The 18,725-nt window shown below is 45.0% G+C and overlaps 1 protein-coding gene across 1 annotated transcript in view; it reads left to right on the top strand.

The window, feature by feature from the left end:
* DDR2 (discoidin domain receptor tyrosine kinase 2) overlaps positions 1-11,995 on the top strand; it is a 686,650-nt gene extending 674,655 nt beyond the window's left edge. The window contains exon 17 of the mRNA XM_085654795.1: positions 11,594-11,995. Within this exon, the coding sequence (XP_085510921.1) occupies positions 11,594-11,731 (138 nt within the window). The 3' untranslated portion in view covers positions 11,732-11,995. The remainder of the gene's footprint in view (positions 1-11,593) is intronic.
* The last annotated feature ends 6,730 nt before the right edge of the window (positions 11,996-18,725 follow it).

Here is an 18,725-nt window from a genome sequence, read left to right as displayed (position 1 = left end):
CAGACGGCAGCCACAGCCTCGCGGTCCCAAACGGACCCAGGACTTCCTGCCCAGACGGCAGCCACAGCCTCGCGGTCCCAAACGGACCCAGGACTTCCTGCCCAGACGGCAGCCTTAGCACGAGTTCATCCTATAATTACCACGACATCAGTGTTACTATATATCAGATCACACAGAGACAGCTAGTTGAGCACAACTTGTTCCCTAGTTCGAAGGGCTCCTTTCTCCCTTACTCAGTTACCACCTACCTGATCAGGATTAACATCTGTTCATGTCAAGTCACAGCTGACTAGAAAAATAGGTTACCCTCTTACACAAGAACACGTAGCACATATTGCTTTACTACAAACTGAATACTTTATTTAGTTATTACATGCACACTCACGGAACATAATACATATCACATAACCTGCAAAGAAAAGTGAAAGATTAAGTTGATTTGATTTGAAGTTGTACACTCTAATAGTAAGGGGTTGACATCACCTTGGTCGTATGTAGCCTGCACTCAATGGTTATCTAGGTTCCCTTCTCGTCTGCGCCTCGGCTTCGCCTGGAAGTCACACCTCCGCAATCACGGGTTTACTCCCGTCTCCCTCTCCGAGTCACTGGGACCTCTTCCTCATCGGCTACTCTCTTCTCTTTGGAATATCTATTTCTCGGTTTTTCTCCACCTCCAAGTTTGTCATCTGTCTCCCCTGGAATAAGTAGCAGCTTTACTACTAACGGCCAGGTGCCGCCTATGGACTAGAAGCAAGTGCCAGCATCTGCCTCAGACTTTCACTAATATAGAGGTGCATTTTCTCATGGAAAATTCCAGCCCGTAACCTGCCGCCCACCAAATTCTTGTACCTCCCCGTGCCAAGGACACGTTCCCAGCCGGCCGGCCTGATGTAGTGTCTTCGGCATGAAGAAAAATACAATCCTTCGATAAGGGCCGGCCTGAACCGGTTCTCTCCAAGCGAATAACACCTCATAACTAAAACATCCCCTTTACCCTAGAAACATCTCAAGCTGCCGGAGCAGAAAGAAAGATGGAGTCTCTCCCGTTTGAGGCCTACCAGGCCTGCATTCAGCACGGCTCCATGAAATACCCTCACTACAGGACAGGTTATCCCTAATACTAACGAATCTATCCCCTAGGCTATATGTGCAAGCCCTGATCTATGGGGAGGAGCACAGAATCATGTCGAAGTGCCTAGTAAATAGGCTCCATTCACTACTCTAACCCTTAGACTTGAATGGAAAGAGACTAAAGTCACCTAAATCACCCTTCAACACGATAAGACCGGAAAAATCGAGCAGTACATTTCACCCTTGACTTCAGTCTATTATACATTCATTAAATGGAGCTAACATCTGTGGAAGAATAATATGAAACAAAGCTAACTGATCTATGTCTAGTACCAAGTGTGCAGAATTGAAATAATGAAGGAATACACTGAATAAAGCAACAGATAGAAATCAAAACAGCAATAGTAATCAAATACCACCTAATATTTGGCGTAGCAAGTGTATATCAGGTAACCAATTAAAGAGCCAGTCAAACCAGCCCTGGTCAATGTGTTTTCTAACTTCTTCTGTTAAGTCACGCAACTTGTCGATGTGAGCACGAATGGATTGTGTATGGTCAGACAAGTTAAAACAACAGAGACCTTCAAAGTCCGAGCAATCATGTCCATGTTTAAGCAAAAGATAATCAATGGCTGCTCTATTTTGCAAAATGGCCCTACGTTCACCCTGGGCATCCAATAGCATGTCAGACAAAATTGTAGAAGTATGATTAATAGATTTCACCATCCAGCAGGCCATTTTCCCAATAGATTTGGCATTATAAACCGCCAAAGCAGGAACACCAATAATTGAAACAGCTAAGCTAAGGTATTCAGACTTGGAATATAAATGCAAAGATGGGTCACAATCCTCCTGTAACATTACAGTATCTCGAAGCACACGAGAGTTGGCATTCGGATGCGATGCGAACATCAACAAACTGAGTCTCGTAATGGCACAAGGGCCTCCGGAAATGTTTGCAGGGACAAATGGCCAGGAAGTATTACCACATGAGAAAAGCCATCCGGCAGGTAGTAACATCGTGCGATAGTGACTGGGGGTAACTACCAAACTATTACAAGTCATATTGTTCTGAACTGAAACACATGTGGTCGGTGTCCTTTGAAAGCACAAAGTCCGTTCGTGGGTTGTAAACGAAGTGGCGCCTTTTAGTTTTAGGCGCAGACATTCAGAGATCGCACTAGGATTACACGTAAGAAAGAAGCACAAATCACCTTGTGTGATATTATAAGTAAGTATTTGGGACTGGATGGGGGTTTGCTCGTTCGGCAATTCAATACATAGGGGGCAATATACATGGGTAGCAAAATCACCCAGGAGAATATTGGGACGGGCCTTCGAGACATTAAAAATATGAGTTAAAGTTTCCAATGAGGCGGGGACAGCAACCAGGCAGGTCGCCAGAATGTCATGAACAGATCTCATCGGTGTCAAACAGAAGTGAGGGGCGTCAGTCACCCTTTTAGCCAGTGCGGTCCAAAAGTTCGATGATGAATCCCATGCAGCGAAGGAACGCAACACTCGGGTTCCCAGTTCATCCCGGGTTGATAGGATCCCTCCTTTCTCGTCGTACCAGTCCGAAAACAGTCCGGCTCCGACACATCCTGCAGCAACAATCCAAAGAATGATCTGAAAGAAAACCAAATACAGGCATTAATCATTCTCGTAAATAACATTTATCAGCCGGGACCGCTTCCCAGCTATCTTTCCCTGGTCTCATAACCAAAATGGTATTATCCTGACCGGTGGCAATGACCTCTGCTTGTTCAGGGGGATTCTTAGGCGACTGCACCCAAACTCTGGCCCCAGGATTATCCGTGGAGCCAAAACCTTTCTGGCCACGTACAGTTAGCAACGTTGGAGCAGTGCCTTTCATTAATACACCACTGAAAACAGGCATTATGAGTAATTGAGCCACTCGGTCAGTGCGATGTATCAGTAAGTCAACCTCACTGCTATTCAGCAGGAGCACCTTAATCTCTCCCTGATAATCACTGTCGATAATTCCTCCAAGCACCTGAATGCCTTTTACAGCCAGCCCCGATCTAGGGGCGATCAATCCGAAATTTCCAGGTGGTATCTGAACACCAACACCTGTCTCTATGATGACTCGATCTCTACTTTTTATAACAATGTCATCCATAGCATGCAAGTCTAAACCTGCCGACCCTGGGGTCGCTCTGCATGGAGCCAAAGCTCCGGGAGTAATTTCCCAATACATCACAGTTTCTCTGATTTCATTAGGCATAGCCTCAGCATTCGGGGGAAACAAACGCATAAGTGGAGATTCAGCATTTAAAAAAGGACGATTATTCAAAATCAATAGTGCTTGGGGCAAAAAGTCTCGCCAATTTTTATACTTGTCATCCGTTAACTTACGCAGCTGGTCCTTTAGCAGGCCATTCAATCTCTCCACCAGGCCCGAGGCCTGTGGGTAGTAGGGGATATGGAATATCCATTCAATATTGTTTTCCGCACAGAATTCCTGTACCAATCTTCCACGAAAATGGGATGCATTGTCAGATTGAATTTGGAATGGCACACCATAGTACATCATAATTAATTCTAATGTTTTAATGGTATTCAATTGGGTAGCTTGCTTACAGGGAAGGGCTACCAGCAGGCCACTGTATGTATCAACAATAGTGCAAACATATTGACAATTCCTACTCATGGGAAGTGGACCAATGTAATCGATCTGCCAAATTTGAGCGGGCAGTTTGCCGCGATGTAAATGACCTTTAACAATTTGGGGCACATTACGCCGTCTGATATGCTGACAAACGGGGCAGTGTAAAATAACATTTTTGATTAAATCTAAGGGAATATAAATTCCTCGATCAGCAGCCCACCTGCTAGTGGCCTTCTCTCCAAAATGTCCTGCCTTCTGGTGTGCCCATTTCGCCAATCCCGCAATATCAGAATCTTGCCTGTCCACCACTGCCTCAGCAATTTTAGACTTCTCATCTGCAATGTTATGAAAAAATTTGTCAAGAGAATCTATCGGGGTGTGAGCGTCCACATGGAAGATTGTAACAGTACTCTGTGGGAGCATCTCCCAAATTTCTTGCCATAACTCTTTTCCCCATAATTCTTTGGAATGTAACTTCCAATTATGGGAATGCCAAGTTGGCAACCAAACAGCCAGTCCATTGGCAGTAGACCAAGAATCAGTGAAAATATGACATGTACCAGGTAACTCTTGTTTCAAAACTTGGTAAACAGCGTAAAGCTCGGCAAATTGGCTGCTTTTACCTTCACCAGTTGTGCTCAACAATTTCTGAGTGATCGGATTATAGGACACCGCCTTCCAGTGCCGTGTCATCCCTATAAACCTCGCTGAACCATCAGTGAACCATACATGGTTTCTTTCCGCTGCGGACAAATCATCAAAAGGCTTACCCCACTTGACAGGAGACTCCTGTGCTAAAGGTACGGAACATTCACTCTCAGTCTCAGTCGATGGCGCTCGCGCCACCTGCTCATGTAAAGAAGCAACTCCTTTCGGGCCCACACGTGCCCTGTCTTGTATGTACCATTTCCATTTAATCACACTCGCCTCTTGAGCGTGTCCAATTCGGTGAGTTTTCGGCGAACTCAGGACCCACTGCATGATAGGAATTTCCGGACGCAGAACTATATCATGTTTCAAAGTCAATTGCTCGGTATCCACCAGAGCCCAATAACAAGCAAGTAACTGTTTCTCAAAGGGTGTGTAACGCTCACCAGCATCAGGTAACTTTTTGGTCCAAAAACCTAACGGTACTTTACTCCTGCCTTGTTTCTGCCACAAACTCCAATTTGCATAAAGGCCCTGTACAGACACATTCAAATCCACGTCACCATCACGTACAGGCCATAAATCCAGAGCATGTTGAATTGCCTCTTTTGCCAGACTAAACGCATCTTGCTGTGGTTTATCCCATTCAAATGCATTCTTTTTACGCGTGACCCGGTACAAGGGGGCCAATATTTGACTCAAATGAGGAATATGCTGGCGCCAAAAGCCAAACAGACCAATGAAGCTCTGGGCTTCTTTCCTATTTCTAGGAACTGCAAAATCAAGAATCTTCTGTTTAACCTGAGGGATCACTTCACGGTGCCCTTCATGCCAATTAATACCCAAAAATTTTACAGCCTGGGACGGACCTTGCAATTTATCTGGGTTGATTTCCCAACCTTTCTCACGCAGGCACTCAATGACTCTGTCTAATTGGGTCTGAACTTCCTCTTGTGTTTCGCCTTGGATCAAAACATCATCAATATAATGACATATCTGAATTTGGGGATGAACCGGTACCTCAGCCAAATGCTCTGCCACCAGCCGGTGACATATCGTAGGACTATGCACATAGCCCTGGGGAAGACTTCTAAACGTCATCTGACGCCCGTTCCACGTAAAACTGAATTGTTCCTGACACTCTGGGGCAATCGGAATTGAAAAGAAAGCATTAGCAATATCAATGGACGCGTACCATGTACCTGGATGCTTTTGGATTCTCTCAATTAGTGTAATAACATCCGGTACTGCAACAGTCAAAGAGGGTGTGTGCTTGTTCAATTCTCGATAATCAACGGTCATGCGCCAAGAGTTATCACTCTTACGCACCGGCCAAACAGGATTATTCCAAGCAGAAGTAACTGGGGTTATGACTCCTGCATCCACTAACTCCTGAATAGTGGTACTAATCTCCTCATGACCACCTGGAATACGATACTGCTTCTGACAAACCACTTTTGTCGCATGGGGAACTTGTATGGGGGGCATTCTTAAACGACCAACCCGTATAGGTCTGGACGATATATAATGCGTCGTTCCAAATTGGTAACATCCATCATCTAGATGCAAAGTCATTCCTCTCAAAATATCAATCCCAATTATGAATTCTAGAAGTGGCACTACTAGTACAGAATACTCTTTTCTAGGAATTCTACCTATTCTCATTTCAAGCAAAGTTTGAACTGCAGGGGTTTCTTTTCCACCTAATCCGGTAATAGTAAAAGGCTGACCTGTAAACTTCTTCGGTTTTCCATGAATAAGAGTGGCCTCCGCTCCTGTATCTACCAATGCTCGGGCCCTTTGGATATTACGATGTCTCCAATAAATGTCAATATCTACATAGGGTCTATTATCTCTGTGAGCCCATCTGTGTACCGGAGCTTGACCTCTTTCCTAATCATTCTTACTGCATTCTGTATACCAGGATAAATCAGGATAAAGACTCTCACGCTTCTTAGGTATCGGTACCTCCTGTTCATATCCATTCCCAGTACGGAACGGATTCGTATCTTCTGCATTGTACTGCGGGTTACGATCGACCAAACTGTGACGATCCTCTCTCCTCCTCAACTCAGGGGATTGATCCCTATCATCTCTACGTCTGCTGTAAACATAGTCAGTTCTCCCCCTTTCTCTTTCCCCCTCTCTCTCCCCGTCTCTCTCTCAACGGGGGGACACATCACGTGCAGAACGTCGATCATCACGACGAACAGAGCGCCCACGGCGGTCGTCATCACCGCTACCGTCAGAACCACCACGATCACACTCAGTGGTCCGAACACGCCGGGCACCCTCCTTTCGATCCAAGCCACGTTTGCGAAACAACTCCCACAAACGAGCGGTAGTCTCACCATCAATGTCCTCCCTTCGCACACCATCAGCCAGAAGACCAGAAAAAATATCACGTCTAGTAAGTTTATTTTCACCAGGAGTACGAGTGTCAGGCCGGGACTGACGTTCAGGTTTAAACCACTCACCCAACTCACCGAGTTGGCGCACCGATTCCAAAACCGTAGATAACACGTTACCAGTCTGATTAATCAATAAAGTCATCATGACCTGCTTATAGGCAACAGGGGAAGATCGAATGATACGGTTCCGCACAGAAGATGTCAACGAACCATCAAGCAACCTGTCAGCAGTACCCAGAAAAATTGCCGTTTTCATCACCTCCTCTTTGAGACGTTGAGCAGCATCACACAAAGTATACCACGGCTTGTCATTCACAGGCCAGTCAGATTCAGTAGGATATTTTACATTACAACCCTCAGTCGCCAATTGGAGTAAAGAAATCTGACCAACACCATTATAGTTACGAAAATGATCCTGCACAGTAGAATCCAAACTCAAGGAACAGAACTTTAAACAATCGCCAGTATCCAACATAATACCAGCAGCGCCCAGTTCATAAAGGCGCACCATCCATGTGAGCAAGGACTCACCAGCTCGCTGCCGAAATCGCTGCAAAATGTCACTAATTTCCTGCTGAGGAAAGTCTTCTAAACAGTCCAAAGAAATACCCTGCGGAGCATTGGGAGACTGCTGCAACTTCCGACGGAAAACTGGATGCGCAGAAACCGCGGGACGAGCATCACAAGGAGCCCGATCAGTACTCGTAGAGGGACAATCAGTGTAAGAAACATTGATCCCACTCGAAGAACGAGCGTAATCACGGGGTGCACCATCAAAGGTGCGAGAAGCAGACTTACAATCATGGCGGGAGCGAGAAGACTCGCGCTTGGCAGACTCCTCACCCGAGGAACAAGAATCAGTCGAGTTCCAGATATTACCATCCCATTCATCAGGATTCCAATCCAGCCCGGCTGTCGCCACGACCAGACGCACCTTTCGCGTCGAAACCCGACCGCGCCTGTTCTTGTATTTATAACGAGCAATTCGCACAGCCGCCCGTTCGGCAATAGTTTGGTAAGTCTCAAGTTTATCAGCAAGCAACTTATTTTGACACCGCAACAAAGTATGAGAATTCTGAATCTCAACAAAGTGCGCTTCCACATCTTTAAGAGATATCTGTAACTTCAACAATCTCTCATGCAGAATCCTGTATGCAGACAAAAGAATCCAACCTCTGCGCCCCAAAATGGGAATCTCCTCACCCTTCGATACGGGTGCCTTCTGCAAACAAGCAATCACATTAGCCGGCTCTGCCAGCTCCAAAGAAGAATTCCAATTCTCACTCAAACCAGTAGAATCAGCCCACTCACGGGCCAAGGCTTCATAAGGCGTTGAATCCCATCCGGGAATATCAACGGGCAACTTAAAAGTAGATTTAGACCTTCTAGAAAACATCGTGAAAAAGGAAAAAGAAGAAAAGAAGAAAAAGAAAAGAAGGAAGAAAAATAAAAACTATACACAGAAATATACAAAAATAAAATGCAAACAAAACCAGGCACGCGCCGAAAGCAAACACAAGACAACCACAACGCACACAGGTTTCGTAAACGGTTCGTGACGCCAAATGTTCTGCTTGGGTCTTCGGATCAGATAGAACCCGCTCAGCAGAGCCTCTCTAACCCAAACCAGAACGTTACCCCCTCCCTAGGGCCTATTTACACCTAAATAACCACATATATGTACCACCTAAGGACAGGGAATTCCTACTATATATACCAAGACCTACAAGTCACAGCCTCGCGGTCCCAAACGGACCCAGGACTTCCTGCCCAGACGGCAGCCACAGACTTCCTGCCCAGACGGCAGTCACAGCCTCGCGGTCCCAAATGGACCCAGGACTTCCTGCCCAGACGGCAGCCACAGCCTCGCGGTCCCAAACGGACCCAGGACTTCCTGCCCAGACGGCAGCCACAGCCTCGCGGTCCCAAACGGACCCAGGACTTCCTGCCCAGACGGCAGCCACAGCCTCGCGGTCCCAAACGGACCCAGGACTTCCTGCCCAGACGGCAGCCACAGCCTCGCGGTCCCAAACGGACCCAGGACTTCCTGCCCAGACGGCAGCCACAGCCTCGCGGTCCCAAACGGACCCAGGACTTCCTGCCCAGACGGCAGCCACAGCCTCGCGGTCCCAAACGGACCCAGGACTTCCTGCCCAGACGGCAGCCTTAGCACGAGTTCATCCTATAATTACCACGACATCAGTGTTACTATATATCAGATCACACAGAGACAGCTAGTTGAGCACAACTTGTTCCCTAGTTCGAAGGGCTCCTTTCTCCCTTACTCAGTTACCACCTACCTGATCAGGATTAACATCTGTTCATGTCAAGTCACAGCTGACTAGAAAAATAGGTTACCCTCTTACACAAGAACACGTAGCACATATTGCTTTACTACAAACTGAATACTTTATTTAGTTATTACATGCACACTCACGGAACATAATACATATCACATAACCTGCAAAGAAAAGTGAAAGATTAAGTTGTACACTCTAATAGTAAGGGGTTGACATCACCTTGGTCGTATGTAGCCTGCACTCAATGGTCATCTAGGTTCCCTTCTCGTCTGCGCCTCGGCTTCGCCTGGAAGTCACACCTCCGCAATCACGGGTTTACTCCCGTCTCCCTCTCCGAGTCACTGGGACCTCTTCCTCATCGGCTACTCTCTTCTCTTTGGAATATCTATTTCTCGGTTTTTCTCCACCTCCAAGTTTGTCATCTGTCTCCCCTGGAATAAGTAGCAGCTTTACTACTAACGGCCAGGTGCCGCCTATGGACTAGAAGCAAGTGCCAGCATCTGCCTCAGACTTTCACTAATATAGAGGTGCATTTTCTCATGGAAAATTCCAGCCCGTAACCTGCCGCCCACCAAATTCTTGTACCTCCCCGTGCCAAGGACACGTTCCCAGCCGGCCGGCCTGATGTAGTGTCTTCGGCATGAAGAAAAATACAATCCTTCGATAAGGGCCGGCCTGAACCGGTTCTCTCCAAGCGAATAACACCTCATAACTAAAACATCCCCTTTACCCTAGAAACATCTCAAGCTGCCGGAGCAGAAAGAAAGATGGAGTCTCTCCCGTTTGAGGCCTACCAGGCCTGCATTCAGCACGGCTCCATGAAATACCCTCACTACAGGACAGGTTATCCCTAATACTAACGAATCTATCCCCTAGGCTATATGTGCAAGCCCTGATCTATGGGGAGGAGCACAGAATCATGTCGAAGTGCCTAGTAAATAGGCTCCATTCACTACTCTAACCCTTAGACTTGAATGGAAAGAGACTGAAGTCACCTAAATCACCCTTCAACACGATAAGACCGGAAAAATCGAGCAGTACAGCCATAAAAACATTCTATCTGCTTTTCTTTGTTTAATGAATCCACCTTCCTTGTTCAAATAACCTGTTTTGATTACTTTTCCCAAGGGTCTGACCAATATGTTTCAAGCTCCTCCATACAATAAGCTTTAAAGGAATCTTGACTTAGTGCTGACTTTTTTCATGTGTTTAACATTTGTTGCTTTTTGAAGAAACTTATATTGGAGGCATTTGTTCCTTATCACTGTACTTCGTCAAGCAATGTTGTCATGGTGCAGCCCTTTCTCTTCCTCCCTTGGTAACCAAATTGTTCTCAGACAAGCAGGTGCTTTGAACAAAGGCTTTGTTTTTGCCAAAGGTGGTGTCAAAGTTTCATGTTGCACAAGGTTTGCCTTCCAGCTCTGACAGTCCTGCAGGTACTAGAACTCCCATGCTGAAAAGTATGCTATCTTGGGACTCTTCTACTTGTTTCATGTCAATGGACTAAACTACCATACCAGTCGTCTTGCCATCCTCTGCCTTTTGTCGAGGAAAAGAAAAGGCTGCATCACTTCGAACCTCATAGGGCTCTGAGGTTATACACTGGCAGGACTCAGAGCCTTTGTGCCGACGATCAGCAATTTCTTAGCTTTGCTGTACCAAAAAATGAGAATGATTTCCTGCTGGATTGTCCTCTGCATTAACTCAGTCTATACCTTGTCATGAAGGATAATACTGCACACATAAGGATTCCGAAGGATGCTTCTCCAGTGTTGTTCAGGGGTGTTCCTATACTGGATGTTTGCATGGCTATGACGTGGGCTTCATTCCACACCTTCACTAGACACTACTGCTTTGAATCTGAAGTCAGTAAAAACAGTCATTTTGCTAGGTCTGTGCTACAAGACTGTTTTTGGTTGATCAAGTACCTCTTTTGAGGTTCTATTTTTGTATCGATTCACAGGACGAGGAATCTCCTAGTAGAAGTATCCATCAAAAGAAAAAGGGATTTAAGTATGGCAGTGATCATTCTGGTGGATACTTTGTCTAACCACAAATTCCTCGCTGACTCTTCTTCATCCCTATTCTGGTGATTGGTTTTATGGATTTCTTACAAGAAGGTCCACATTTTCTTTCTGTATACTGCCATTATTGTCAGTCTAGTCAGTCTTGTATAAACACCTGAGCAAGTGCAAAAAAACCAGGAACTGGTGTGATTGCTTACAGTGGTGTCTTATACGGCTCTGTGGTGTCCCATCCTAGGTTGAACTCAGACTCAAGCCTTGAGTCATGTTGCTCCACTGTTCAACACTGAGGGGCTATTGCAAGAGTTTCCACATCTAGTATGGTGCTGGGGATATTAGCAAAGTGCAGAATCTGTGGAAAGATAGATCATCAACCAGAAATATCACTATATACGGTAAGTACCATTTCCAGTTGCTCACCATCCATGAGAGTTCATGATATTCAAAAGAGATATTACAAAATGTTTGTTCTGCTTAATACTAATTTTTCTTTTTTGTATTTTTAAGATTTACCTTCCACAGCCAACCATCTGCCCAGATGCTACATACAAGTTAATGCTCAGCTGCTGGAGACGAGAAACCAAAGACCGTCCACTGTTCCATGAAATCCACTGTATCCTGCAGGAGTCACCCATCGGAGAGTGACGCATCAGCTTCTATATGTGCCGAAATCACAGCAAAGAAGGGACAACTTCTGATGGCCTTTGAGTGGTGTGTCACCTGAAATCTGGGAATTCTGCTCGATTGGCCAGGATATAGTGTGTTGATTTTTCTGAGCAGGGATTGAGAGGGAGGAAACTGGAAAGAGACCAAGTGTACCAGCAACCAAAACACATATAAATATATATATTTTATATTTAAAAAAGGGAAATGGTCAGCAACATATAAATAAACCTATTTCTCAGCTAACCGTTTAGAAAATTTATTTTTGCTTATTTGATCATTTATCGGTATGAAATTTTCAAAAGAACATTTCTGAGTTTTCCATTTTAAAACTATCTACCTCATAAGAAAAGGAATTATGGCAACATTAATTAAGATCATTGGGCAGAAATAATATCCTGATTATGCTTCAATGGTTCACAAATTTCCAACAGCGGAGTACCCTTATCACAATTTAGCTGTAATTGACTTGTAAGTGAAATACTGGATGATGAGGTGCTTTTTTTAAATGATTTGCTTGAAGCCACTAAGATAATCCATAGCTCACAGCATTCCATATAGCTGGGCCGAGTTCTAGCATTCAAATATCTTAAATAAAAATAGACAATTTATTTTTGTCTTTAATAACATGTCACTTGAACAGCTTACAAAACAGGTATCGGGCAGCAGACAATCAACTGACTTTTACCTATTTAGTAAAATGATCATCAAGGTTAGTTTCATAGTAAATGATCAATGTGGGTTATCTTAATTAAAGTGCCACAAGAAGACGGAAACTTTATCTGCATTGTCTCTCGAAATCATGACTTTAGCAATGTATCACACAGGATATTTTACTGCATCAACCCTATTGAGAATTTTCAATCGAGGATTTTTTTTTAATGAAAATCTTTTTTTACAGATTTTATCAGTAACAGTAAACAAAATGGACAGTTACACTTAAGAGTGACTGTTAACATCTTGGACAATCACCAGCTTTCCACTTAATGTATAGGTCTGCGATATCATGCCAAATCCAATTGAAAATGTTCACTCCAACGCTGCCATGGTTTTGTATTTATTTGGGCATCCCTGTGATTGAGAGACTGGTTCCTCCATTTTCATGCTCCAGTCCATACTTCTTAACCATGTCATCATCATCAACAAACTTTATTCGGTTTTATGAGTAAAACCATAAAAGTCAAACAAACATGATTAAAAACGTGTTCCACAATACAGGTTAACAACTGTTAATACATCAAATTACACTGGGTTTATAACTAAAATACATAGATTACAGTGCAGAAATTAATCACAACTTGACCTGAGTCTCAGGGCTGCCCTTAAAAAGGTAAGAGTGTACAAAACAGTATCTGTAGAAAGAAGTTGTAAAAAGATAAAAGCTGGTTTAACCTTCCTGAAACCAGCCTTTTTGAGTATAGGGATAATAAATAATTTTCTTGGAAGATCATAAGAACTGTAGAACATTAAAAACTGCATCATGTTCTGATAAGAAACAGTCGCAGCCACAAGGCATGAGACACTGACCTCTGTGGGAGCCACGCAGTTGAGCCAGGACATAGTCTTAACCATGTCTTTGACACTGCTGTGGGCACTGATATCCAACATTTAGCTATATCTCTCTTGACCAGAAGTGCACCAAAGCTCGACAAAGTACTGCACCTCTTGTTTTGTTTGTTTTCCAAACCTGTGCACAGGGTGTCAATGATTGTGTGTCAATATGCTGCAATCCAGAGGCACAAGCATACCACGTGAATGAAGTCCTCTACCTCCGCCCCACATCTAGTGCATCTGGGGGATTAAGCCAGACCCATTCTCCATGGAAACTGATGGTGAGTTAATGTCTGTGCAGACATTTAAATTACACTAGTCTTGGAATAGCTGAAACTGTGGGGTACACCTTCACGCCAAACAACCACTGATGATGTTCCTCATCCTCCAGGAACATCAACCTCAGGATATGCCACCCAACTGAACTGCAGCTCTTGAGACAGCATGGGCCACTTGGCAACTATAATGGTGTGTGAGATAGGACAGTATTGCTGTTCTTGTGGATTATGGTGCATGAAAGAACTGCATTCCTGGTCTAGATGATTGTTGATGTGAAAGAAGAGAAGTCCTGCTGGTCCTGTGGAAAGTGGCAATGTAGGTGACGTGTGTTGTGTTAGAGACCACCCACCTATGATCCATCCTTTGTAGTTTTTACACAACTCTACTCTTCCCAGGAGCTACAGGCTGCCTTTTCCTTCTGGTCTGCCACCGACAGCCTCCTTCACTGCTCCCACAGACTGCCTCCTAATGGTTCCTAGTTACTGTTATCCCTAGTTCCCCCAGTCCTGCTCTCGAGACCACCCTTATTACTCCAATATTTTCCAACTTTTCCTGAGTGCCAAAGACCTCTACTTTTCCTTATTGCCACAGTCTGCTGTCTCCTTCCAGAATCCCCTTTCTTTCCACCTGTTTCCATAGTTCCAACTTCGTACCTCCCAACAACCTTACTCTCCTCTCTCAACAACCTTACTCTCCTCCCATCTGCCAAACAGTGTTTCCTCCTTTGTCTTTATTCACCTATGTGGTCTCTTCATCTGGTTTTTTACAAAGGCCTACCCACGCAGGAGGCCTTGTTAGTCAGAGAGTTAACCAGGCTGAGGGTCCAGGTGCCCAGAGGATGCACACCGAGGTGTGCAACAAAATACAAAATGGTGGTAGGAGGCACAAGAGCAAAAGTGTGCCGCCCAACCGGAAGTGAAGACAGAAAGCACTGTGAAGCCCGCCAAGTGAAAGCATTAAGTTGGAACATAGGGCACAAATTCAAACAATTATGATTGGACTGGGGCTCTTGAATAAGCAAATCCGGGTCACTTCAGGGGATAATTATAGAGGGCCCCCTTCGAGAAAGCAGGCAGCTCAACAACGGGCGACTTTGATTCATCCACCCATGGTTGGAAGAAAGAAAGGAACGGAGGTGAAAAAAAATGTTGCAGTGACATGAGCAGTAATCTTATGATCAGGTGCATCATAATGGTGTTGCAGTGGTATAGGATGGGCACCTTTCCTTGGTGCAAATTCAAGTACAAGCTGCACTGTAGCAGATAGAGCTTTAGTCCCAGGATGAAGATTAACATCCTCATGCTAAAGTTACATCAATAACTGTGAAGCACATTAGGCCCCACAAGGTGGGAAGAGGGTAGTAGATTTACAGACCATGAAGGTTTATTAGAAGATTAGCAAAGTTACAAATTCAAATCATTGAAGGTTATCAGAGACAAAAGTACCTAAATGTCTTTCACTGTATAGTTCAAATCAATTCAAAATTAGCCAATGCAAAGCAAAATGCTTGTCATAGGCTATGAGGAGCAAGGGTCCCTAAGCAAAAATAAAGGTTAGTATTAATCGGAGTACACAATAATAATGTTGTAATTGCACCACGGAATGGCAATTGTGTTGCTGCCATGCTCAGGACACAATTTTAGCTTTGGGCACGTCCCGCTGTGTCGACAGCTTGCATTTTCTCTGCTGCCAATGGTTTTTAGCTACTTTATCTAGTTTGAGTCCACGCGCCCCTGGTTGAAGAGATCGGGCACCAGGTATTGTCCCAAATTCTTGTAAATGTGCATTGTTTGTTAACAGTGCTGATTGAGTGGATATTACTGGTCATTTCTTATAGCCAACAAACCCTTTTTTCTAAAAAGGTTGGATACAGGGCCTTCCCCCGGCTTCTAGGAAAACTTACATTGGACGCTACCTGCATTATTAATGTTAAAGCCAACTAGCCATGATTGGGAAGCCCTTGAGAAGGTTGGATACCGGGCACCGTCCCGGTTCCCTGGGAACACAAAACAATGGTTCACTGCAAAATTAGCCCTTGGCATCTCCATTAACCATATTGTTGGATACTTGGCAGGAATATACCTAAAATTAGGTTGTAATTTGTATTTACTGATTCATTCTTTTAGTATTATACATCCAGGCAAACATTGTATTGTCCTGATGATGATCCCATATGTTTAGTGGATTGAAAAATTGCCGACTGAATCACTTTGACCCTTATGAGTATGCAAAATTGTTTCTTTGGGTGCAGCAGTGTTGCCTTCAACAAAAAGTGTGACTTTTCATTTTACATAATTGCTGTTGTCACAAAAACACGTTTTTTTTGCCTGTGTGTTTGTGCAATACCTGTTCTGGTGCGCACCGTAGGGGTACTTACTCCTACAAACCACTTTACATTTTTATACAAATAAACTACTGGTTAACTAATTGACTGAGTTCTTCCTATGCATTATTATTCTGTACCCAGAGTATTACTAACATTTATGTACACTTAGGGCCCCTTGTTCCTTATAGCCTTAAACTACCCTTGGTCCCTAAGTATCCTTGGGTTTCCCTTGTCTGGTTGAAACACAAGATGTCATAGAGGAAAATCGAGCACATTCAGTTTTCTTTAAAGGGGAGATTCCCTCCTATGCTCAGCTAACGAAAATAGGGAAAGTTCCTGAGAGGAGTCAAGGAGGAGGTGCCAGCAAATTAAGCCTCTAAAAGGTAGAATCGAATGAAGATTCAGTCAGGTAGGTGAGAAAAAAAAAGTAGAAGGGGCATCTGAATCTAGCTAGCTCAGTAATGCACAATGAAAACATACAATTCTCCAGTAGATGCAATACTCCCAACGATGCCCATGGAGAGGAGACCAATCAGGAGCAAACATTCCCCGATAAGACGATTTCATCCGTCATAGAAGATTTCTGCTGCATGACCTTCAAGAGATATCTCATAGCAGGATAGTACATCTTGGTCTGCCTGTCCCTGGAACAGGTGTAAAAATTCATTAACTATGGTCAACCTACCTTCAAATCACACCATGTGTACATGTACATTTAATACAGATTAGTATATATGTTATGCAAAACAAAAAATAGTGACAGCTTCACCGATGGTAACCACCCACAGTCACAAAGGGGATGGGATGTATGGGATGATTTGCAACAGCGACCTTAGTGATGCCAAATGGCAATGATGGCTGAGAATGGAAAGAGATGAGTTACCTCAAAGCAGACATGGCACTGGAAGCACAAGCCTGGCCTTTAGCCGGTTAACAAGAACTAACAAAAATAGCAAGTAATGCCTAGAATCCGATACTGTGGGTACCTCAAAACAGAAAAAACTGATTTCAATTTTGCCTTATCATTAATGATTAATTATTACCAGGTTTGATTATAAATTTTCATAAATATTGAAATTGCTTTTCTCTGCCTGTGATCAGATCATATGCTTCTTAAAATGTAAATAAGCTGTGAAGATTTGGGGTTTCTGGCTGAGTGATTCGAGTTCTTGGGTTTAAGGAATGCCTATTTACCATTCTTACCTTACTTCCTTTCTTCCCAGATCCTCTAAACCCACTCTTCCTGCTTCCCTCATATTCATAAACTTCTGCCAAGATCAGGCTCCAAGTCTCACTCACCAGCCATGATTTGCCGGCTGTAGGAGAGTAGGGTCTGCAATCCTATGATCACCCAGATTTTTTGCTTTTGCTTCATTGGTTTATGACTTTCCCCGGCTGTGGGCCTGCCAATCAGACCCACAGCCTAGCTGTTCTCTCTCGAAATTAAACACATGTACATTAGGTGCATCCACCAATTGGAACTGGGCCGCCTTGTCAGTCCCTGTCTCAGCATACCACAGGTATCCAGGGCATCGGTGTACCCAGGGCCTACCAGGGGCTGCAGCATGTATTATGCCACCCCTGGAATGGCCGCCCAAATCTGACACAACTGGCTGCACGACAGCTGGGGCAACGTGGTGTAATCACCCGTTGCTGTAGGTGTAGTATTCCTACACCTAACCCTAAAATGGACACATGGATTCCTATCAGTCACTCCTATGGCAGGCCTTATCAATCCTGAAGGCAGAGTGCAGGGAATCATGTGGGACGGTGCTCTGGCGCGAGCTGAGCCCGTCGACGGCTTGCGGAACCAAGTCCTAATAGCCGTTCCATGGTGACGCGGGCCAACTACTTTTAAATGCATTATAACCCTCGCGGTTATTTGCTAACTTTGGCATCGCATCACCTACACATGTCGAGTAAGGTGTCATACGAATTGGAATACGAACCCCTCGCCAGTTCTGGCGACGGGGTTAGCATTCCCCCCTTTTAAAGGGGCACGACATGGAAGTAACCTTGAACCCCGGTTAAAGTTGACTCAAGCCTCAGCATCACAAAATGGATGCTGCCACCAGACACAAGTCTGACCTCCTGCTGCTGGGAGACCTTCCAGCGAGGGGAGCTTGGACAAAGGGTTTCCTGTCGAGGGCGGTGTTAGCACCATCCCAGACAGGGTTTGTGTATCCCAGGTAGGCAGGGCTGAAAGGAAGGTGATTGCCAGTGGCACCCCGGTGCTCACTGTGCATAGCCCGGCTCAAACCAGTTTCGGGGGCACACCAGCCCCTGAGCTGGGGCGAAGCCGGACAAAGGAGAGGGGTGTAACCACCCCCCTCCTGGCTCCACCCATAGGTAGAACCTAGTCACGGGCCAGCCCCTTTTCTTAGAATAAAGGTAGGAGCGAGTCCCCTTCCCAAATTGGATAATTCTGAATCTTGAACTACTTTCCACGAAAGGAACTCTTGACTATTTCTGAAGACTCTCCCTTGTGGCTAAGGAGTAGCCACCCTGCACCAGCAGGCACCACCTAAGCGCTTGCGGTTTGCTGTAAGTCTCTCCCACGGATCAAGACTGCCCAGCTCGACGAGACCCGAGTTCCCTGCCATCTCTGACCTTTTACCTACCTCATCAGCCCAGCTGAGAGCCGTAGGTGTGACGAGACCTGCGGGACCGGCCATCTTCAGAACCTGCACGACGCTTATCTAGCACGCCCACCGAGGGACCCTCGAGTGAGTGCACCTAGGGTTTGAGAAGCCCTAACCCTGAGCAGCTCCAGCACCGAAGTCCGCCTCCCCAGCATCCACGAGATCTGCGTGGGGGCCT

Source organism: Triturus cristatus, chromosome 4_1 (assembly GCF_964204655.1).
Source record: "Triturus cristatus chromosome 4_1, aTriCri1.1, whole genome shotgun sequence".
Classification (NCBI taxonomy): Eukaryota; Metazoa; Chordata; class Amphibia; order Caudata; family Salamandridae; genus Triturus; species Triturus cristatus.
The sequence above is the reverse complement of the archived record's forward strand: the minus strand, read 5'-3'. Positions and strand labels throughout refer to the sequence as shown.